This window comes from Pongo pygmaeus, chromosome 17 (assembly GCF_028885625.2).
Source record: "Pongo pygmaeus isolate AG05252 chromosome 17, NHGRI_mPonPyg2-v2.0_pri, whole genome shotgun sequence".
NCBI lineage: Eukaryota > Metazoa > Chordata > Mammalia > Primates > Hominidae > Pongo > Pongo pygmaeus.
In genome coordinates, this window is record NC_072390.2 from 73,523,189 (window position 1) to 73,546,725 (window position 23,537).

The following is a 23,537-nucleotide window of genomic DNA, read 5'->3' on the forward strand; positions in this document are numbered from 1 at the left end:
ATCCAGGGAGGAGATATTTTGAAATTAGGATATGACTGCTCCTTCTGAGAACCAGGTGGGTGCCCTAGGGGAAGGCAGGCACTAAACACTTGATTAGTCACCAGATATATTATTTCACTTAATCTCTTTGAAGCTACTTACAGGATAGTTACTAATGTCTCCTACACTTTACAGAAGCGGAACCTGAGACTCAGAGAGGTTCAACAACTTGCTCAAGATCACACAGCTCAAGCGGCAGCCGCCTTGGGGCTGTCCTTCAGGGCTGTGCAGGCTGACACTTTCAATGTGTAAGACACCACTGGAGCTTTGCAGGGCACAGCTTGCACAAGTATGAGCCAGCCCTGAGGGCGCAGGTTGGTCTGAATCCAGAGAACCCTTTCCTTTCCACGCTACAGCTACCGGCAGATACAAGCTGGCTCCACTTGGCCAGACCTCTCCTTTGTGGAGTCCTGAGTTTAGAAAGGGCATTTAGCTCTGTCTACACAGTAGCGTCCACTTCTTCACAATGGCAGGCTGTTCTCCCACACCACAGAGCTCAGAGAAAGAAAAGAACCACGCTGCAGTGTGGTTAGCCTGAACAGGGAAGGGGCAGTTAGGAACTGCAAATGCTGAATCCAGGGAAGCTGAGGGCCCCAAAGCAGACACCTGAGCTAAGCTCTTGGTAGGAGAGGCCAAATTAAAGCAGCCACAGCTGTATTGCCAAAGGGACACCCCTTTCCATATGAGTGTCGGTAGCAGCTTCTTACCCATTTAGAAACAGTTCCTCCCTATTTCTTCCCACTTTTCCAGATTGTCTCAGATACCCTGAGAGATGAGTTGTCAGAGATAAGTTCCCTGAGGACAGTTAAAGGTCTCACCAACACCTAAAAAATCTCCTGATAAGCAGAAGTGTAGAGGGAGAAGGAACCTGAGTTCGGGGCCAATGATGTTTGAGGACCCTTGCCGTAGTAGCAGGATAAGCAACATAATTTGCAGGGCCCGGTTCAAGATGAAAATGAGGAGTTCTTTGTACAAATGGGATTAAGGATTTTAAGATGGTGACAGCAGAGCATTAAACCAAAGACGGCACCCAGCCTGGCGTGATGGCTCATGCCTGTAATCCCAGCACTTTGGAAGGCTGAGGCGGGCAGATCACAAGGTCAGGAGTTCAAGACCATCCTGGCCAACATGGTGAAACTTTGTCTCTACTGAAAATACAAAAATTAGCTGGGCATGGTGACTCATTCCTGTAATCCCAGCTACTCAGGAGGCTGAGGCAGGAGAATTGCTTGAACCGGGACCTGGGAGGCGGAGGTTGCAGTGAGCCGAGATCACGCCACTGCACTCCAGCCTGGGCGACAGAGCGAGACTCCGTCTCAAATAATAATAATAAAAATAAAATAAAAAGACAGCACCCTTCTGGGCTCAGGGCCCTGTGTGAAGACACAGATCTTGGCCCATGAGGACCACCTTGCTTGGTGAATGCTGCCCTTGGAGCGTTCTGCTCACAAATGCCTGTAGTGCTTTCTTTTGAGATCACTCCTGCTGCTTTGGAAGTTCCCACAGCATTTCCTTAATCTCAAGATGTTCTGTTTAGAAATATGGTGTGAACTCTATTTCCCAAAAAGTGTTCCCAAACTGCCCCTCCATAAAACACCTACACTCTGTAAATATCAGGGTTAAAAAATAAATTAAGGGGAATACACTGCCTTCCCTTCCTCAAGGAGAGTGTGTGCAGGAAGCAACTTCATGCTTAAACCTGAAGTTAAATTAACTCACATGATGGGTGGAAAGAGCCGTAATGTTGAAGAAGTGATATGGTAGCATTGAAAAGAGAGAAAACCGCTTGGGCGTGGGGCAGAACACATGAGATGGGAGAGAGGTTTGAGAGACATACCTGCTGGGACAGGTATAGAAGACTGAGCAACAGAGGCTGAACTGAAGATTTTTCAGAAACTATGCATTGTGATTGTGAATTGGGTCCTTTTGACATTCTTTAACAAATGACTTACATTTCCAATTATTTTTGGTTATAGAACTTCTTAAATGTAGCTGTGCAGAGGCTGGATGACATGGGGCTCCGGTTAATACATGTGGTATTTCAGAGCATAGTAAGCCCCTCTCAGCATAATGGCAAATTAGTTGCACAGCACAGGAAGAAAATTCATCTGCTAGATAGCAAATAGATACCTCCATTCCAGATTAGGTTACAAGTACATTTGGTGGTTAAGGAACGGATATCAATTGGTATTTTTTAAAAACCAGATTTAACACCAGCCCAAGGCTGGTCTTGAACTCCTGGGCTGAAGCCATCCTCCCACCTCAGCCTCCTGAGTAGCGGGGACTAGAGGCTTGAGCCTCCATGCCCAGCTCTTTTACAGCCTTAATAAGATATTATTACCATACCATACACAATTTACTCATTTAAAGTGTACAATTCAATGGCTTTCACTATATTCAGAATTGTGCAACCATCACCACAATCCATTTTAGAACATTCTCATTACCCTGGAAAGAATTCCTATACCCCTTTTACCTCCTCATCTCCCCATTTCCACCCCTACCCAACACACACAGCCAGAGGCAATCACTAATCTACTTTCTGTCTCTATGTATTTGTCTATTATGGATTTTTTTTTTTTTTTTGTAGAGACTGGGTCTTACTACATTGCCCAGGCTGGTCTTGAATGCCTGGGCTCAAGCAATCCTCCCAATTGGCTTCCCAAAATGCTAGGATTATAGGCAGAAGACACAGAGCCTGGCCTATTCTGGACATTTTATATAAATAGAAGCTTTCACTTAACACAATGTTTTTGAGGTTTGACCATGTTGTCACCTGTATCAGTACTTCATCCCTTTTTGTGGCCAATCAGCAATGCTTTTTAGAAGCAACTGTTGAGACAGAGGGATGACTACCCCACTCTTTATATTCCTAGGGAAGTTACTCAGATGGAGGGGGGCAGTGGGGGGCAGGGCAGCTCTCATAGCAAGAAAACACCCTCCTGACCAGGAGGCCCCATAGAACTGTGAACACAATGCAGGCTTTGCCACCTGCCAGGAACAAATCTACATCCAGCTCTGCCAATTATAAGGCAAGGCATTGAGCCTACCTTCTCATCTGTAAAAGGAGGGAATGATAATAGTCTAAGGATTAGAATAATGTATGTCAATTGCCTTGTAAATATCTGTTACATAATTAGTTTTCATAATGGTAATCAGAGTAGTATAAGGAAAGAGTTCACTTGTTTCATCAGTTTCCTTTTCTGCTGTGGGTTACCACAATGATTCTTTTTTAAAGTGATATACCAACTAATGTGTAAAAATGTCTCTGGGTGTAATTCTCACCTGCAATAGTAATTTACAGGACATGACTTTCCTTTCTCATTCCTGGAGATCACTGCTATGGATGGAGAAGGAGGAAAGGATAAATCCAGCTGTCAAGAGCTGGGCTGACGTTGAGGAGCTTCTGTGTCATCTGTGACTCCTCCCCAGGTGATGACTTCCTGACAGTGTTGTCCCACATGTGAAAATACTGACAAACACACACTATTTGACTCACATAGTCAGTTTAGTGACTACATATCTGAGCCACAGAGCACTGACTGTACTCTGGAGAGGAAAAGGACAGTTAAGTCAGGCTGTGGCTAGCGTTTCGTGGCTTCTCTGAAGGTGAGAACCCTTGATGACAGATTTATCATTCTCTGCTAGAGATGAACAATCAATATTGAATTATTGGTATTAGTGGAGGAGTTTGTGGTAGGCTTCACAGATGACCTTGGAAAAACAATGTGTTAATTGGAAAGAATGCTGGATTTGCCTTTTTTCTTTTTTTGCTGTGTGGTTATGGTGTTATGATATATCTGTATATTTATTGGTTTCCATCCACAGTTCCTGGCTCCTCACTCCCATAGTCCTTATAATATTGGGGCACTTTTGGCCTCGGGAAACAGAATCTCTCTCTCTGATCTTCTATCCTTCTTTTACCTGTCCAAGGCAGGATTCTGTGGTCAAAAGGCCCTCATTCCAAAAGACCCTCATTCCTGCCTCTTACTCTAGAGGAAAGAACGCCACGCAGAGAAAAGAATGCCAAGAAAAGTCTGAACAGACAGGCCTTGCTGGGTTCAGATCAGGTGCTTTTTGTCCAATCACATTTCTACATGGTTGTCAATCGTGCCTATGTAGCGAAGCCTCCATAAAAACCCAAAAGGACAGGTTTTGGGGAGCTTCCAGAGAGCTGAACACGTGGAGGCTGACAGAAGGTGACGAACTCATCCACACACTGGGAGGGTGGCGCATCCCAACTCCATGGGGACAGAAGCTCCTGAAATCGCCTATGGATCTCTGCAAAATCACCTGTGGATTTGCTCCTGCAAATCGCCTATGGATCTCTGCAAAATCACCTGTGGATTTGCTCCTGCAAATTGCCTATGGATCTCTGCATCTGGCTGTTTACTTGTATCCTTAAAATAACCTTTGTAATAAACCAGTAAATGTGTTTCCCTGAGTTCTGTGAGCTACTCTAGCAAATTAACCCCAAGAGGTGCTCATGGGAACCCCAACTTGAAGCCAGTCAGTCAGAAGTTCCGGAAGCCTTTACTTGCAGCTGGTGTTCCGGGGGTTTGGGGGGTGGGTGAGGAGTAGCCTTGGGGACTGGGCCCACAACCTGTGGGATCTGACACTATCTCCAGGTAGACAGTGTCAGAACTGAATCCGAGAACACCCCACCAGTGTCTGCAGCTTGGCGTATGGGGCAAATCCACCACAACTTTGGTTACAGAAGTCTTCCTCTTCTTCTGTGTTGATGATTGTTGTGGTGGTGGTGGGAGAGCAGAGAAAAAACAGTTTGAGAGAGATTTTCCCTAAACAGTGGATTGTGGCAAGTTTCTTTTTATTTGTATTTGAATTTATTTATTTATTTATTGAGAGAGAGTCTCACTATGTCGCCCAGGCTAGAGTGCAGTGGCGCAATCTCAACTCACTGCATCCTCCACCTCCCGGGTTCAAGCGATTCTCCTGCCTCAGCATCCTGAGTAGCTGGGATTACAGGCATGTACCACCATGCCAGGCTAATTTTTGTATTTTTAGTAGAGATGGGGTTTCACCATGTTGGCCAGGCTGGTCTCAAACTCCTGGCCTCAAGTGATCTGCCCACCTCGGCCTCCCAAAGTGCTGGGATTACAGGCATGAGCCACTGTGCCCAGCCAACTTCTTTCTTTTTAAAAATTTTATTTACCTTTAATTATACTGATCCTAAGTGGATACATTTATGTTCTCAAAAATACATATAAAGGTAAAGTCTTCCAGAGGCATCATCTCTCCATCTCAGTTTTCTACCAAGAGGAAGGATCTGGTATCCTTTTAGGCATTTTTTTCCATTCATTACACATATAATCATCTAAATATATGATAATTTTGTTGTATGTATGGCATGAATGGTATATATGTATGTTGGTATGTATGGTACATACTTTGTTGGCAATTGGCTTATTTTGCTTAATAATAAGTTTTGGCACTCTTACAGTGTCAACCCAATCCATAAGGCTCTCTATCAGTTTTTGAAAGCTGCTAAATATTAGTATCCCATAGTATGGCAATATCCCACTTAACCCATCTGCTCTTGTATTGATGTATAGCTTGGCTGGAGGGTTTTAGATTTCCAATGACATCCTAGTACATGCTTCCTTAGACACATAACTGGTCTCTAGCCTAAATGCCAGGAAGTAGAATTATCAGAGAGAAGAGTATTCACATATCACATTAAAAATATATATATATTTTTTGAGATGGAGTTTTGCTCTTGTTGCCCAGGCTGGAGTGCAATGGCACGATCTCGGGTCACGGCAACCTCCACCTCCCAGGTTCAAGTGACTCTCCTGCCTCAGCCTCCTGAATAGCTGGGATTACAGGCACACGCCACTATGCCTGCCTAATTTTTTGTATTTTTAGTAGAGACGGGGTTTCACCATGTTGGCCAGGCTCGTCTCGAACTCCTGACCTCCACCCGCCTCGGCCTCCCAAAGTGCTGGAATTACAGGCGTGAGCCACGCCACCTGGCCTACATACCACATTTTAATAGCTACTCTAAAATGGGCAGGACCTTTAACAGGTAGCAGAGTGATGTCATGCTGCAGGGCATGGATTCCTGTACCTGCTCCCTAGGCTCAAACCTCAGCTCTGCCACTCAGTAGCTGATCATCTCTCTGCCTCAGTCACTTCTTCTATAAAACTAAGATAATAGCAGTATCTATTCATTTGACCGTTATGGAATTTGAGTCAGTCTATGTAATGCTCTTCTGAATAGTACGTAAAGTAAGCACTATGTAAGTATTAGCCGCTGCCAGTGGCTTTGGGTTTAACATTGGCAAGATTAAAAAATAATGTATTTCTCTCAAATTGTTGTAGAACAAAGGCTATAGGAGCATTATTTGAACATTTAAAACACTCAAGTGATGTCAAGTTTTATTTTGACTAATCTGCATCCCCCTTCCCCCTGTACCCCCGCAATCTGCATCCCCCTCCCCCTCCCCTCAATAGCCAGCAAGTCGCGTGGCTGCTGTCACCAGAAAGCTTGCTGTCAGCTGAAAGGATCAGGGAAGAGGTCACAGCTCACAAGCAGACCATGGGTAACCAGCTCTTGTGGAGCTGGCAGGAAAGCCAGCAGTCAGGGCGCCTACTCAGTGGGGACAGGAGGGATTAGTTCTGATTACCCAGCCTAATTCAATGGCAATTGTCTTCCTGAATTTGCCATCTCGGTTACTGTAGATTTGGACACCACACCCTCTGTCACCTAATACCCAGTCCCGTGTTAGTTAGGGAACCTTATCCAAAGATGGTTTCTGTAAATTGCGTAGGGAGGAAGCAGACCATGTCGGGAGAGACACTTAACACATTTCGGGTGCCTACTGTGTGTCAGCCCCAAGGCTGAGCACTTCACAGACAAGATCGTATTTCATCTTCACAGTGAACTTGTCTGGTGGGTGTTCTTTGCTGTTTCCCAGCTAATGACTTGGAAGCTTCAGTCTCTTCTAAAGGTTGGTGTAAGAAGCATAACTTCTCACAGCCTGCAAGTGGCAGAGCTGAAACATGAGTCCAGATTTGCTGGAGTGGAATATTGGTGAGGATGTGGAAAAGAACGAGAACCCTCATTCATTGCTGGTGGGAATGTAAAAGTGGTACAGACAGTTTGGAAAACACTTTGGCAGTTTCTTAATCCATTTCCCGTTTGCCCCGAGAATACTACTGTCTCCAATCCTAATGTAATATTACATACATTTCCGTTACATTATAATTAGAGATAAATTATGTTTAGAAATAACTCCAAAAACAGTTTTTATATTTTATTTTCACATTGAAAATCAGCCAAATTTGTTTCAGCCTCAAAGAGTGGGTTTATGTAAAATTGAGTGCTGGCAGCAAGCTGCACTTTTTGTTTCTTTCTAACCGGGAAATGTGTTTCAAAGTTAAACATAAATTTACCAAATGACCCAGCAATTCCACTCCAAGTTATCTTCCCAAGAGAAATGAAAATGTGTATTCACACAAAGACTCGCACACAAATGTTCTTAGCAGGGTTATTCATAATAGCCAAAAATTGGAAACAACCTAAATGTCTATTGGAAATAACCTAACGGTCCAACTAGTGAATGGGTAGACAAAATGTGGCATAGCCATGCAATTGAATACCACTGAGCAATAACAAAGACAAACTATGGGCACGGCAGGGCGCGGTGGCTCACACCTGTTATCCCAGCACTTTGGGAGGCTGAGGCGGGCAGATCACCTGAGGTCGGGAGTTTGAGACCAGCAAGGCCAACATGGGGAAACCTGTCTCTACTAAAATACAAAAATTAGCCGGGCATGCTGTTGGGTGCATGTAATCTCAGCTACTTGGGAGGCTGAGGTAAGATAATTTCTTGAACCCAGGAGGCAGAGGTTGCAGAGAGCTGAGATTGCGCCATTGCACTCCAGCTTGGACGACAGAGCGAAGCTCCTTCTCAAAACAAAAAAACAAACAAAAAAAACAAAACTATGGATACATGGTATGACATAGATGAACCTCAAAAACATTCTCAGTATGCTCAGTGAAAGAAGCCATACACAAGAAACTATACAATAAATGGAATTATACAATATAATTATACAATATAATTCCATTTATATGAAGTATCGAATAGAAACTATCAAGACAGAAAGTAGATCAGCCGTGGTTGGAGGTGAGGGCAGCGGGAAGAATGCTAATAATAAATGTGCCTGAAGGATCTTTTGGGGGTGATGACAATCTTCTAAAACCAATCTATGGTGATGATTACCCAACCTAGTAGATTTGCTTTAAAAAAAAAAAATCATTGCATTTAACAATTAGAAAGGGTGAATTAGATGATATACAAAATATGCCTTTGTAAAGTTAATTTTAAAAATAGAAGCAAGGAGACAAACATTTAATGAGCCCCTACTAAATTCACTGCGGCATTGCCTGTGATAGCAAAAGCTAAATGTCCATCAATAGGAATGTGGTTATTGTATATCTAAAGAATGGAATCTTTTTTTCTTGTGAACAACAATGTACATTTAAAAAGAGTGAGACAGGCCCAGCATGGTGGCTCCCGTGTGTAATCCCAGCACTTTGGGAGGCCAAGGTGGGTGGATCGCTTGAGCCCAGGAGTTCAAGATCCACCTGGGCAACATGGCAAAACCCCATCTCTACAAAAAATACAAAACTTAGCCAAGTGTGGTGCACGCTTGTAGTCCCAGTTACTCAGGAGGCTGAGGCAGGAGGATGGCTTGAGCCTGGGAGGTTGAAGCTGCAATGAGCCATGATTGCACCACTACACTCCAGTATGGGCAACAGAGCAAGACCCTGTCTCAAAACAAAAAAAAATGAGACACTGATAGTGGAATAAAAAAAATGCACTGATATGGAATAATCTCTAGGATACATTAAATGAAATAAACAATGTATATCACTTTTTTTTTTTTTTTTTTTTTGAGACGGAGCCTCGCTCTGTCACCCAGGCTGGAGTGCAGTGGCACTATCTCGGCTCACTGCAAGCTCCGCCTCCCAGGTTCACACCATTCTCCTGCCTCAGCCTCCCGAGTAGCTGGGACTACAGGCACCCGCCACAATGCCCAGCTAATTGTTTGTATTTTTAGTAGAGACAGGGTTTCACTGTGTTAGCCAGGAAGGTCTCGATCTCCTGACATCGTGATCCACCTGCCTTGGCCTCCCAAAGTGCTGGGATTACAGGCGTGAGCCACCGCGCCTGGCCAATGTGGTCACTTTTATAGGCAAAGAAGAAGGAGGAGGAGGAGGAGAAAAGAATCTAATATGCTTGTTTATACATACATTGACTAGAAATACACAAGAAAGCAGTGGCTTGGTTGCTTCTGGGAGGAGGCCTAAGTGTCAGGGGGGAAAAGAAGGCATGCCATTTGGAGACAGTGATAGTCTTTGTATATCTTTCTGGATACCTTGAATTTATGTATCTTATCTAATAAACAAATAAAAGCTAACTTTTCAATATTAATAGTGAGCACCTCCATGTGCCCAACAGTGTGTTGGGTGCACAATTTGTCACATAGATGTGGTGAATACTGAGCTGGCAGCAGCTCCCTCTGGATTTGTTTTGAATTTATTTTAGGTGGAAGAGTCTTTCTACTGACTCTCCTCTCCCTTGCTGTTTAAAATGTGTGGCAGTTTCCAATCTTTATGAGAGGGCTAAAAAAAAAAAAGCTCAAGGTTAAATAAAACCCTGTGCGAGGCCGGGCATAGTGGCTCACTCCTGTAATCCCAGCATTTTGGGAGGCCGAGGCAGGCAGATCACCTAAGGTCAGGAGTTCGAGACCAGCCTGGCCAACATGGTGAAACCCCATCTCTACTAAAAATACAAAAATTCGCTGGGTGTGGTGGCGCATGCCTGTAATCCCAGCCACTTGGGAGGCTGAGATACGAGAATGGCTTGAGCCCGGGAGATGCAGGTGGTAGTGAGACGAGATTGCACCATTGCACTCCAGCCTGGCCAACACAGCAAGACTCTGTCTCAAAAAAATAAATAAGTAAATACATAAATCAATAAAACCCGTGTGAGAGTTTAGTACCTCCCCTGATTTTACAACTGAAAAACGCACCTGAAATACAGACAGGTTAGGTGACATTTCCAAGGTCACACAGCTTGTTAGTGACAGAGTCCAGGTTTCTTGATTCTGATTTTCCATGTACTGCATTGAAAGGATATATCCTCTTGCCTATCTTGGGGTAAAGACAGGGAAGAGAGGAGATCTTATGGTGCTATAAACATACAAAGTGTGACAGTGCTGTAATTGGACCCACTTCCTTGAGTTAACTGATTAAAATCACTTTGGTTTGAAGTTGAATGTCATGGGCCGACTGCTATGTCCAGTCTAGGAATGTGTCGTCAATGTCATCACAAACACTTTGTAGTAAAGAAAGCCCCTCTCTGGCTCATTTTCCTCTTATCCTCCACATTTGCCCGGACTCCTTATGTTCCCACCCTCACTCCCCTGTAATGAAAACTCCAAAGCCACTCCAACTAATCCCTCTTGGGAGAATGTTTACTTTCAATGTGACCAAGAGGTGAAATTCTGTGAAATTTCTGGCATCAGACAATATAGGGGAGAACCTGGAAAATCTTAGGCTATCTTCTGTCTCACTCCCTGCCCCCCGACAAAAATAAGACCAACCCTGAGTGTAGTTAACTGAGCCCAAGTGTAGTTAACTGAGCTAGAACTCATTATGATGAACTAACCACCTGTCAGCAAGTCCACTCAGAATAAAGCAGTGGTGTGAGGACAGGGAAGAGTTTCGCAGGAGAGTGGTAGTCTGATCTCTGCCACATTCTACCCTCATCCTTCAACCCAGCCAGTCAGAGTGTCTTAGGGGAACACTTTTCATATAATGCCTCCACTTGCCTTATTTCCAGAAGATTTTTTTTAATAGAGATGGGGTCCCACTATGTTGCCCAGGCTGTTCTCATACTCCTGGGCTCAAGCAATCCCCCCACCCACCTCAGACTCCCAATACGGAAGATTCTTAATGGTTCTTTGTCTAATCTTGTTCTAGTAAATAAAGTGTGCCTTAGAGATAAGGAACATCACATCCAATAAAAAGGGCCGTAGGGTATAGTACTGTAGCCAATGGTTCATTCCATTTCTTTTTATTTCTTTTGAGATAGGGTCTCACTCTTTCACCCCGCTGGAGTGCAGTGGTACAATTTCGGCTCACTGCAACCCCTGCCTCCCGGGCTCAAGCAATCCTCCCTCCTCAGCCTCCTGAGTAGCTGGGATTTCAGGTATGCACCACTATGCCTGGCTAATTTTTGTATTTTTAGTAGAGACACGGTTTTGCCATGTTGGCCAGGCTGGTCTCAAACTCCTGAACTCAAGTGATCCTCCCATCTCGGCCTCCCAAAATTCTTGGATTACAGATGGCTCACGCCACCGTGCCTGGCTGGTTCATTCCATTTCTGAGGCAGGACTGTTCCGTGGAAGAACATTTTAACTTGTCTGGGCTGAACTTTAAAGCACGCCCATCCTAATTTTTTTTTTTTTTAATTTTTCCTGGCTTACCTTTAGCAGTAATATCCTAAATCTTTAAAGTATAAATGCTCCCCATGGCTAACTTTATGACTAAGGGAAGAGGTGGTAAGATTTTAGAGGCCTTTCTCCAAAATATCTAAAATCTCCTAAAGTGGCCATTCGCTTGTCCTCCTAACCAAGCCTATTCCATCACTCAGCAGCCTGGGGACTTGGTTGGCGAGACCTCACCCTTCCTGCTTTGTTGGCTTTGATTGGTCTAAACTGTGGTGCTCTTGGTCACTAATTGAGTCATTAACCAAAGTTTAAGCCAATCACATGTGGCACTCTCCAAAAAGTAGTTCAGGGGTGACCGAGTCAGTGCAAAGCTTAGGTTGTTCACTCTGTCATCCACAGAAAAAGGAAAGCATGTGAACCTCAGCGAAGGCCAATATCTATCTTGAGACTGTGCTAAAGCTGGCCTGATAAAACCAAAACAGAGATGAGCAGAGCTTCCAGAAATGCAGGAAACAGCGGGGTCCTGACCAAACTCCTGGACTCTTCCATGGTACGAGCAATAAATCCCTGTTACTGATTTAGGTAGTTTGAAGTTGATTTCTTTCTTTCTTTCTTTTTTTTTTTTTTGAGGCAGAGTTTCACTCTTGTTGCCCAGGCTGGAGTGCAATGGCACGATTTCGGGTCACTGCAACCTCTGCCTCCCAGGTTCAAGCGATTCTCCTGCCTCAGCCTCTCAAGTGGCTGGGATTATAGGCGTATGCCAGCATGCCCAGCTAATTTTGTATTTTCAGTAGAGACGGGGTTTCACCATGTTGGCAAAGCTGGTCTCAAACTCCCGACCTCAAGTGATCCACCAACCTTGGCCTCCCAAAATGCTGGAATTACAGGCGTGAGCCACCAAGCCCGGCCAAGTTGATTTCTTCGTTGCTTCTAGAAGGCATACCCTCTCCTCATTGGCCCACAGTGCCTGAAATTCCTATCATTTGGCTCTCCATTCCAGATCTCTATGTTGGACATCAAGTTACAACCAAGTTACCGACAGAAATAATGGATTGAAGATTAAATGGCTTAATCAAAACCATCTAACTCTTGACAATTCTTTCATGATCAAGAAGGTGGGGGAGGAGAAGTGCGAAAAGCGTAGCCCAACCACACTAATTTCTGATTTTCATATTCATTCTTTCTCTTTCTGCCCTCCATGTTTTTATTTTGCTTTTCTGGATTTCCTTTACATAGAAGGACCACTTTCCATCTCAATCTGTTCAGAAACCCCGCCAGGTTTTCAAACCCCTAGCTCAAATGCTGGTTTCTCTTTGAAGGCTTCCCTGATACCCTCAGCTGAAAAAAAAAAAAAAAAAAGCCCCCTAAAAACTAGAGACCATTAGCCTCAGTGTATTTTCCCCACATTCAGTGTCACCCCCAGCAGCTAGACTGTAAACTGCTTGCCTGCAGGGCACCTGATGGGTTAACCTTCTTTGTTTACAGCACTGGCACACTGTATCTGTGTCTCTGGCACCCCCTGAGAAGTAAGGAAAGTTTGGTGGTTGAAAAGAATAAGCACAAATAGGTTTTCTTCAGGAACTGCAGGCCGAAGAAATGGCTACAGCAGTGGTTCTCAGAGTGGCCCCTGGGCCACGCCATCAGCATCACCTGGGAACAAGGAAGAAATGCAAATTCTTGGAAACTTCAGAATCAGAAACTCTGGGGGTGGAGCCCAGCAACCTTTATTTTAACAAGCTCTTCAGATTCTGTTGCACTCGAAAGTTGAAGAACCACTGGACTCAGAGGAAGGTCTTACACTAGGGGTTGAGGAGCAAATGAGCCTGTTGGTTGCCTAAGAGCAGGGGCCTGGTTGTCTAAGAGCAGGGGCCTGTCTGGTTGTCTAAGAGCAGGGGCCTGTCTGTCTGTCTGAGAGCAGGGGCCTGTCTGTCTGTCTGAGAGCAGGGGCCTGTCTGTCTGTCTGAGAGCAGGGGCCTGTCTGTCTGTCTGAGAGCAGGGGCCTGTCTGTCTGTCTGAGAGCAGGGGCCTGGTTGTCTAAGAGCAGAGTTGAAGACCAGGAGAAAATCAAGGTGAGTTGTGCAGCCAGGACATGAGGATAGCAGTGGAGGGGCTGGCCCTCGAGAGGGAGGGTGCGGTGTATCCAGACCTGAACTCTCAGAACTGAGCTTCTCTTCAACTTGCTCCTGTCTGTTCGAGCTGATGTCTGAAGTCTCCTGATCAGTTTTGTCTATTTGGGCCATGCCAGGTGGGTGTGCATAGGCGGAAATCCCAATAAGGGCTTGAAACATGTTTAAATGTTTTATTTGATGTAGGTCAGGTGTTTATTCTTTCATTTTCGCCAACCCTAAGATGACGTGATTACGTTCTCCCAAGTTGGTTTACATATTTGCATTTTCAGTTTTTCTTTTTGGCAGCATTCAACCCAGAGTAACGTATCCCAGGTTCCTTGTGAACCTGCCTGTAACCAAAGCAAAGAATGTATCGAGGTACTCCAGCGTGCCTGGGAAAGAGCTGTGGGGTATCTCAGTAAAAACAAGGGGCAACAAGAAAGATGTCTGACAAAGTTCTTGGGAGCTAGCCCACAAGCCCGCTTGTGAATCTCGTCTGCTCCCTCCCATGCCTGACTGGCCTTTCTCCCTATTCATTGTGTACTTTTATCACTGACCCCACGCAATTCTAGCCCACAGTGCGATCCCTATCCTGGAAACTACACTTCTTCTGAGTTGGCCCAAAGCTACTGCCCCTGCTCAGCTCCTCCAAAGGCTAGTCCACTTCAGAGAGTTTTCACCTCCACTCCCGCCTTCACCTCTCTCAATGCAAGACTCGACTATAATCTTTGAGGAAAGGCTGGGCGTGTGCCTTCATTTTCATAGTTTTCATCATGATCACAGGCCTTTCATTACTATGGATTCCCAAACACTCATATTAAAATACGGTAATGATATGTATTAAAAAGCATTCCCAGAGGATGTTGATAAATCTCTACTTCTGCTTTCAGATAATAAGCATCAATTATCCATCCACTATTTTCAGTAAAAAAATTTTTTTTCTTATTTATCATAGATACATTCTAAAATATAATCTTTTTTTCTTATTTTGTTTTCAAACACATTGTTTCCAAGTATAGAATTTTTCTCAAAGAATCTAATTGTGTTATGTTTGATTATTGCACTGATGCAGGTAATGTATAGTTTCTATTACTTTATATTTTATTTCTTTTGTTTTATTTATTCTAAAGTTTTAGCAAAAAAAAAAGAGACAGAAGCTTTTAATTAAGATGAAAAACGAACTTTTGTTGAGAAACTATGATTCAACATACTTTAGGTATATTTATTCATCTAATCCCCCATCAATCATTCTGTTAGGATTTTACACATGAGTAAACTGGGGTTCAAACAGGTTGAAAAGTTATGCTAAAGTTAGGAGTCGATTCCAAATCTGACTCCAAAGCCTTTCTCAGGACCTCCCCTGCTTCTCCCACCTCCATCCAGAGTAAGATACTAACTCAACGGCATCGCCATCACAGGGCTGATACTACACGCAAGTGTTCAGGAGGCTGTTAAAAACTCATGTAATTGGAGGAGAAAAAAACTTTGCAGGTAATGACAATAGGAACTCTGCCCTACCTAAAAACTTCCCCAAATTATGATTAAATGTTTGGTAAAAACATCAAAAAGACAATGTAGGCCAGGCGCGGTGGCTCACGCCTGTAATCCCAACACTTTGGGAGGCCAAGGCGGGTGGATCACCTAAAGTCAGGCGTTCAAGACTAGCCTGGCCAACATGGTGAAACTCCATCTCAACTAAAAATACAAAAAAATTAGCTGGGCGTGGTGGCGGGCACCCGTAATCCCACCTACTTCGGGAGTCTGAGGCAGGAGAATCGCTTGAACCCAGGAGGCGGAGGTTGCAGTGAGCTGAGACCAAGACATTGTACTCCAGCCTGGGCAACAAGAGCAAAACTCTGTCTAAAAACAAAAAACAAACAAACAAAACAAAACAAAACAAAAAAAGGACAATGTAATTTGGGAGCTAAAGTTCATTTAGTTTGTTTTAAGTCCTGATTTCCAAGATCTGAACATGGTTATTGGCCATCCATGCTTTTTAATACAGGATTTGTGAAGTTGTTGATTCGGAAGGTAACCCACAACATCCTTGGTTTCAATTCAGAAGCCACACAGCAAAAAACTCCTTCAATTTGTCCTTAGTTGATATAGAGTTATAAAACATATCACATATCTCTGGAATGACCATTCCTGGTTAATGAATCTTTAGAAATAAAGGCTACCTTTACTTAAGGAAAAGGTTGTGGAAAGAAAATAATTAGAGCAGAAGCAGCTCTAAATGCCATTCTTGCTTTTATCTATTTTTAAATGATTGCCAAATGTCTGTAACTGACACCCTTAATCAAGTCTTTTAAAGTTTAGATGTGTTCATTAAACTGTAATGTGACAGTGGTGGTATTTAATTGATGGATTTTTTTTGGCTGACTTTTTGCCTTAAATTTTTTTAAAAAATCTATTTAACAACTCGATAAATGTTTACATCAACCATTTTGAAATGCCTGATAGCTTTTCAGCAAATTGCATTACCTGTTGTCAGACAATATACTCCTGTGTCTACCCAGATAGGAGAGATTTTCAATCATTCAGTTAATTCACAGTAAAAGGAATAACTCTTGACTAAAATACTCAAATATTTCAGACAAAAGTCTCTGGGATCTGAGTTACCTGGATAGTTGACTTAACTTTTTATGTTACTTTGCAGAGCTTTACATATCACTCATTTGAGTCATTCTGTATATCTTTTCTAACTGTTAAGATAGACATGATGTGAAAGAAATTGTTTTCATTCATTATTGTCAAGACAAAATAATCACATTTAAAAACAGCAATAATTTTCAAAAAGGGTCAAAATGGACTTAAATTACAAGACCGTGAGAGTTTGCCCACTTTAAAACCTTATATGCCCAAATATCCCATATAGCCCCTATTTGTTTCATCTCATTCTATTTCATAAGGAAACCATCTGCTTCGTTCTTTGTTGCAGAAAATGTAAACAACTATATATTGAAAGCACAGCCATTCCTTATGTAAAAACCAAAGTCTACATACTTACTTTTCAGTACTCTTTGTCCAAGAAATGTTATAGGAGGGCTGGCTCGGCTGTGGATTCCCCAGTCTGTGTGTGAGGCATTGACTGGGTGTCCGTGTTCCCAGGACAGGGATTCAAAGGCGTTTATAGGGCTCAGGGTCTTCCACAATCAGGTCAAAGCACAGATGGGTCTGCTTCCAGAAAGTTCATATCTTCCTAAGAGGGGAAATTCCATGCCTGGGGAAGTTCTGGAAGAAGAGCATTTTTTCCCCACCCTTCAGTGAACTAGGTCATTGCTGAAGCTGGAGAATATATTTTAGCATCACTGTGATGAAATTTGAGGGGCTGTTTCTGCAGTAGGTGTGACACTTGTTGACATGACACGCCGGGGAGGCCCTGGCAAGGGGGCCTGGTGAAATGCAGCCCCAGGGAGCTGATGAAACCCAGACGAGCTGTCAGTGGCTGCTGCTCAGGAGACCGAACAGCTCTTTACAAAGCCCATGCTGGACCCTGGGCTTAGTTGCTCACTCCTTAGGAAAGGAAAAACTTGCTGCCTGATAAAGGGATTAAGGCCGGAGTAACACAACCAGTTCTCGTACCAAGGTTATCAGGCATTTGAAGTACACATAGGAAACCCGTGGAGGGGGTGGTGGGGAGGTGAAAATACGAGTCATATGTTGTTCGTTTAGAACAGGCATTATAGCCGTCCTCTGAAGTTCTCTGAGAAAGGCAGAAGCCACGGAAGGAAGGCAGGATCCACCCTCCTCACCCTCCTTACCCCCCTTACCCCTTGCCTGTCTGTCTGTCTGTCTCTCTCTCTCTCTCACACACACACACACACACACCTTCCTATTTTGACTATAATAGAAAGAAAAGAACAGACAAAGATCAGAAGAAATCCACAGAAGAAATACCACAGTTCCTATTCCTTCAAATTGCCTGGAATTGTTCTTGTTGGGAAAGTAGATTTTGTAATATGGGCATTTCTTTTATTGAATTTTAGCCAAGTCCAAAAACATAGAGAATCCTTTAGCATCATTCTGTAACTAAGCCTCTCCCCAAAAATACTTTAATGTATGACACCTGGAAATTGACAGCTTAGACAGAAACCTCTTTTGAGACTCACAGAGACAGCTCAAATTAGCAGCTCCAGGGGTGACTTTGAAAGGGACATAGCTGTAAATATTCACTGTGTTGAGCACTGCAATCCTCAAAAGCAAATTGTTTTTACACAGCACAGAATGTACATCGTTATCCCTTGATGGAATGCAACTTTTCACAAGATGAAAAATCATCTAAAATGATGAAATATTAAGAAATGTAGGGGTGATGTGTTCTGTTTTTCAGTTTTATCTTCATATGAGAAAAAAGATATTAAAGCTGAGGCACTGTAAAATAATGACTATCTCCTGGGGAACACATCTATGCAATGCCACAGAACACAGAAATTACCAACTCTTTGCAAATGGTTGGCTTTATGGAAAGCTGAGGTCTTCATAATGTAAGGTCTTTTCCAGATAAGAAAGAGGAGATAACTTCAAGTTGGGAATGAAGAGAGGAGGAAGGTGTGATGATAAAGAATAAACAAATGCTGTCACACACCACAGAGAGGATAAAGTCAAAAGTGAAGGAATGTCCCAAAGCAATAGATAAACGTGATACGGTTGTGAAAGAAGTGTTGCCTGGGAGTTCTTAAATGGAAAAGTTGAAATTCACTATGAAACTTAATTTTGTTTCTCCGAAATAATTTGAAAAACCAATTCCCTCAACTCCTAACATTCATCTCCTAGCAAAATAAATGTAAAGAGCAGGTTTATATGTGTGTATATACAGATATACACACACACACATACATACACACATATACATGCATGCATACACACTTACATGCATATATATACACACACGTACATACATACATATAATGGGTTTAACTGTATTTGTTTTATTCATCTCATGAATTTGCAGCCACAGAATGTATGTTTTAATCTTAGGTTTGGGGGAGGAGGCGTGAAAGAAAATCAGAAACAGAAATCTTGGAATTAAACTCAAATTAGGCCTGTAATCCCTGCACTTTGGGAGGCCGAGGCAGATGGATCACTTGAGGTCAGGAGTTCAAGATCAGCCTGGCCAACATGGTGAAACCCCCCGTCTCTACTAAAAATATAAAAAATAGCTGGGTGTCGTGGCTCACACCTGTCATCCCAGCTACTCAGGAGGCTGAGGCAGGAGAATTGCGTGAACCCAGGAGGTGGAGGTTGCAGTGAGCCAATATCACGCCACTGTACTCCAGCCTGAGGGACAGAGCAAGACTCTCTCTCAAAAAAAAAAAAAAAAACCCTCAAATTAGCCCAGGACACTAGTTCTGAATTTTCTGTGAATATCAAATGAGGGATGGAAGAAGTAAGACATTGAAGAGAAAAAGAAAGGCATGATGTATCTGTGCCCTGCTAATAGCATCAAAAAATACATGACTCTCTTTGTCACGTCTACTGCGAGATTGAAGACCATTCTTAGCAATCAGACTGTTGACATTCCTGAAGATGTCACCATCACTCTGAAGGGACACGGTTATTGTGAAGGGCCCCAGAGGAACCCTGTGGAGGGACTTCAGTTACATCAGTGGAGAACTCAGTCTCCTTAGAAAGGAAAAGAAGAGGCTCCAGGTTGACAAAGTGTGGGGAAATAGAAAGGACCTGGCTACCATTGGCACTATTTGTAGTCATAAACAGATCATGATCCAGGGTGCTGCACGGGGCTTCTGTTGTAAGACAAGAGCTGTGCATGCTCACTTCCCCATCAACATTGTTAGCCGGGAGTCTTTTGTTGAAATCTGAAATTTCTTGGGTGAAAAAATAAATCTGCAGGGTTTGGATGAGGCCAGGTGTTGCTCATTCAGTATCTCAAGCCCAGAAAAACGAGTTAGTTCTTGAAGGAAATGCTATTGAACTTGTTTCAAATTCAGCTGCTTTGATTCAGCAAGCCACAACAGTTAAAAACAAGGATATTGGCAAAGAGCAGGGGCTCATGCCTGTAATCCCAGCACTTTGGGAGGCTGAGGTGAGTGGATCCTTTGAGCTCAAGAGTTTGAGACCAACCTGGGCAACATGGTGAAACCCCATCTACAAAAAAAATACAAAAATTAGCCAGGTGTGTTGGCGTGTGCCTAGAGCTCCAGCTACTTGAGAGGCTGAGGTGGGAGGATGGCTTGAACCCAGGAGGCTGAGGCTGCAGTGAGCCATAATCATGCCCACTGCACTCCAGCCTGGGTGACAGAGTGAGATCTTACCTCAAAAAAAAAAAAAATCAGAAAATGTTTGGAGGGTATCTGTATCTCTGAACAAGGAACTGTTCAGCAGCCTGATAAATAAGATCTAAGAGTTGTCCAGCTACACAAACAAGATGCCAGATGATTCCCCAGACCTATGTGTGATGTTTAATAATTCAATAAAATACCTCAATTGAAAAAACATGTGAGTTTGAGATTAAAAGTAAAGACATAAAAATGTTTAGCATTATTCCAAGTAAAGTAATGTAGAGTATAAGAAATTATGTTTAATCTATTTTTCTGAAACTATAGGGAGAATTTTCTTAAAACTTAACTTTAGGAAGATTTTCCTTCTAAGGAATGGAGTTGGAAATGTATTTTTGTATCAAATGTTTGTTAATTCTCTCTCTCTGAAAGGCGTTTTCAGCTTTCCCAAGTTCCAACTGTTATTTTCTCGGTTTCTTGAATGAATGAGCGCCACTTGGTTCACCAACCGCCCTAGGTCTGCTGGAGACTGGGATCAAATCAGTTCCCAACTAATCTGAACAATTAAAGCAAATTCATTAGGCTCTTACGCTGCTCTGTGCTCCTATAACGTGGACTGGGATTGGTACGTGAGAGGTTTATCTGCTCATTTTATTCTTCCTGGCATGGAAGGCCCTTGAACACTAGTGGCAAGGCTGATGGCACAGTCTTTCCCAGTAAAGCATACTCTTGGCGGAGGCTTAGTACCAATCACGTGGCAGATCAGGGACTCTGCCAGGGTCCTCAGGCCAGGCTGGAACTGAGCACGTCACTCCTGCTGCAGAGAGAACTGTCAGTGTTTGGGGAGCTCTCTGGAGCACCAAGAGCCTCCCTCCCCAACAATTCATCCCTATCCAGGGTCTAGGGATTCCTGTTAGCAGATGTGACCTGAATCACGCATTTGCAACCTTCATTCAGTTATTTTATTTTATTTTTATTTTATTTTATTTTATTTTTTAGATGGAGTTTTCGCTCTTGTTGCCCAGGCTGGAGTGCAATGGTGCAATCTCGGCTTATTGCAACCTCTGCCTCCTGGGTTCAAGCAATTATCCTGCCTTGGCCTCCCAAGTAGCTGGGATTATAGGCATGCACCACCACGCCTGGCTAATTTTTTGTATTTAGTAGAGACGGGGTTTCACCATGTTGGTCAGGCTGGTCTCAAACTCCTGACCTCAGGTGATCCACCCACCTCGGCCTCCCAAAGTGCTGGGATTACACACGTGAGCCACTGTGCCCGGCCCAGTTCATCTATTTAAAATAGCTGCCAGTCGTTCGGATAGGTCAACTAAACAGGCATTTTCCCCCCTTAAGTGCAGTGGCAAAAGAAATATGAATGTAAATGAAACTCTGTTCTCTCATGATGTTTTTCATCCCAGGTAACATCTTTCTATAATATTCTTAATGAGAAGATGGAATTTAAAAATATTTGCAAAACAGGCCAGGCATGCTGGCTCACACCTGTAATCCCAATACTTTGGGAGGCTGAGGCAGGAGGATTGCTTGGGTTCAGGACTTTGAGAACAGCCTGGGTAACATAGTGAGACCTTGTCTCTACAAAACATCATAAAAGTAGCCCGGTGTGGTAGTGTGCACCTGTGGTCCTATCTATGCAGGAGGCCGAAGTGGGAGGACTTTCGAGTCTAGAAGGTCGAGGCTACAGTGTGCCATGATTGTGCCATTGCCTTCCAGCCTGGACAACAGAGTGGGACCTTGTCTCAAAAAAAAATTGCAAAACAACAATAAAAATGCAATTTTATCAGAATTGATATATCTGAGAGGAATCTTTCAAGCATATGAGTGTTGTTCGGAACCTGGAATTCATTTTCCCCCAGAGTAGCAAAATTATAAATGGTAGTTAGGTTTACAGACACAGAAGTATTTTATCCATCATGTTCCTGAAGGACTGTATTTGAGCTACCTAAAACCAAAATAGCAAAACCAGCTCAAAATTCAATGTAACAAAATACGAGAATCTAAGTACCTGAACAAAAAGTACCCAAGTTTCCAAGATAAAATTTGTCATGGTTCATTCTAACGCTTCAGTTTCAGTTTTAGAACAACCACAAAAATGCATTGCAACTCTCAGAACAGGAGCAAAATTCCAATTTTGTAAATATGAGGCCCTATTTCACAAATGCTAAGTAAAATTCATTAGTTAGTGTGAAAACTTAAAATGTTAAAAATATTTGCATATGTTGTATGTACTACTTTGGAACAGTTTACTTTGGTCTTTTTTCTGATTATGAGAGCAAAACATACTCATTACTAAAACTGCTGGATATTTTCATCAACCAAAGACATATAACTATTTGAGAAGCATTTATGATTGGAAAACTTCTCAGCTTTGGGTACGAACAGTGAGTCTCTGCAATGCTTTTGCCTGGAGCTGCTCCCATTCCCCCACCCTGTTCTGCTATCACAGGGGTTCTCCCAGGGCCACCTGTAAGCACTGGCATTTTCACTGCCATGGTCAAGGGGGTTCGCTGGATTTGAAGCAGTGGACAACGCCTATGCACAGCAGTGTTATTGATGGACGTGTTCCTGGCAGCAGGCAAGTGGAGTGGGATTGGGGCAAGCATCTGGCTGATGTGGGCTGCATGTGTGTGCAGGGCAGACCATGGGGAACCTGGCTATCCACACGTTCCCAGCATGTTCAGAGGAGACATGAAAGGGCCCAACAAAAAGTGAGTATCAGGCAGACTTGAAAATGGAAGAAACTTATATGCAACTTTTGTGCTTTAAAAGCCATCATGACCTGCCACACACTGGGAGAAAATATTTGCAAATCATATATGTCATGAAGGACGTACAGCCAGAATATATATTTTATTTATTTTATTTATTTTTTCAACTTTTAATTTCCAGGGTACATGTGCAGGATGTACAGGTTTGTTACATAGGCATACGTGTGCCATGATTATTTGCTGCACAGATCAATCCATCACCTAGTTATTAAGCCTAGCATCTATTAGCTATACTTTCTGATGCTCACCCTCCCCGCCAGCCCCCAACAGGCCCCAATATGTGTTGTTCCCTGCCACGTGTCCATGTGTTCTCATCATTGAGTTCTCCTTGTAAGTAAGAACATGTGGTATTTGGTTTTCTGTTCCTGCATTGGTTTGCTCAGGGCGAGAGAGCAGAATATGTATTTTAAAAACCCATGAAACTCAACAATAAAAAGATTAAAAACCCATAGCCAGGGATGGTGGCATGTGCCTGTGCTCCCAACTACTGGGAAGGCTGAAGTGAGAAGATTGCTTGAGCCCAGGAGTTTGAGACTGCAGTGAGCTACAATTATGCCACTGTACTCCAGCCTGGGCAACAGAGTGAGACCCCATCCTTTGATAGATAAATAAATAAATAAAAACCCAATTTAAAACATGGGCAAAAGATTTGAATAGACATTTCACCAAAGAAAATCTATAGATGGCTAATAAGCACACGAAAGGATGCTCAACACGTTAGGCCAGGCACACTGGCTCACACCTGTAATCCCAGCACTTTGAGCAGCCAAGGTGGGAGGATTGCTTTAGTCCAGGAGTTCTAGGTCAGCCCTGGCAACGTAGCAATACCCCATCTCTACAAAAAAAACGAAAACAAAACATTAGCTGGGCGTGGTGGTGTG

The 23,537-nt window shown here is 43.2% G+C and overlaps 1 protein-coding gene and 1 pseudogene across 5 annotated transcripts in view; one reads left to right on the forward strand and one right to left on the reverse strand.

The window, feature by feature from the left end:
* Window positions 1-16,910, reverse strand: part of ALPK2 (alpha kinase 2) — a 157,773-nt gene extending 140,863 nt beyond the window's left edge. For 2 of the 5 annotated variants that reach the window (XM_054461175.2, XM_054461173.2), the window contains exon 1: window positions 15,383-15,537. In XM_054461175.2, coding sequence (XP_054317150.2) covers window positions 15,383-15,458 — 76 coding nt within the window. In that variant the 5' untranslated portion in view covers window positions 15,459-15,537. Of the gene's footprint in view, window positions 1-15,382; window positions 15,538-16,644 lie in introns of those variants that run through there. The other 3 variants (XM_063653745.1, XM_054461174.2, XM_054461176.2) reach the window with 3 other exon arrangements.
* A 2,144-nt stretch (window positions 16,911-19,054) lies between these two features.
* Window positions 19,055-19,991, forward strand: LOC129018788 (large ribosomal subunit protein uL6-like; annotated as a pseudogene).
* Window positions 19,992-23,537: the final 3,546 nt, after the last annotated feature.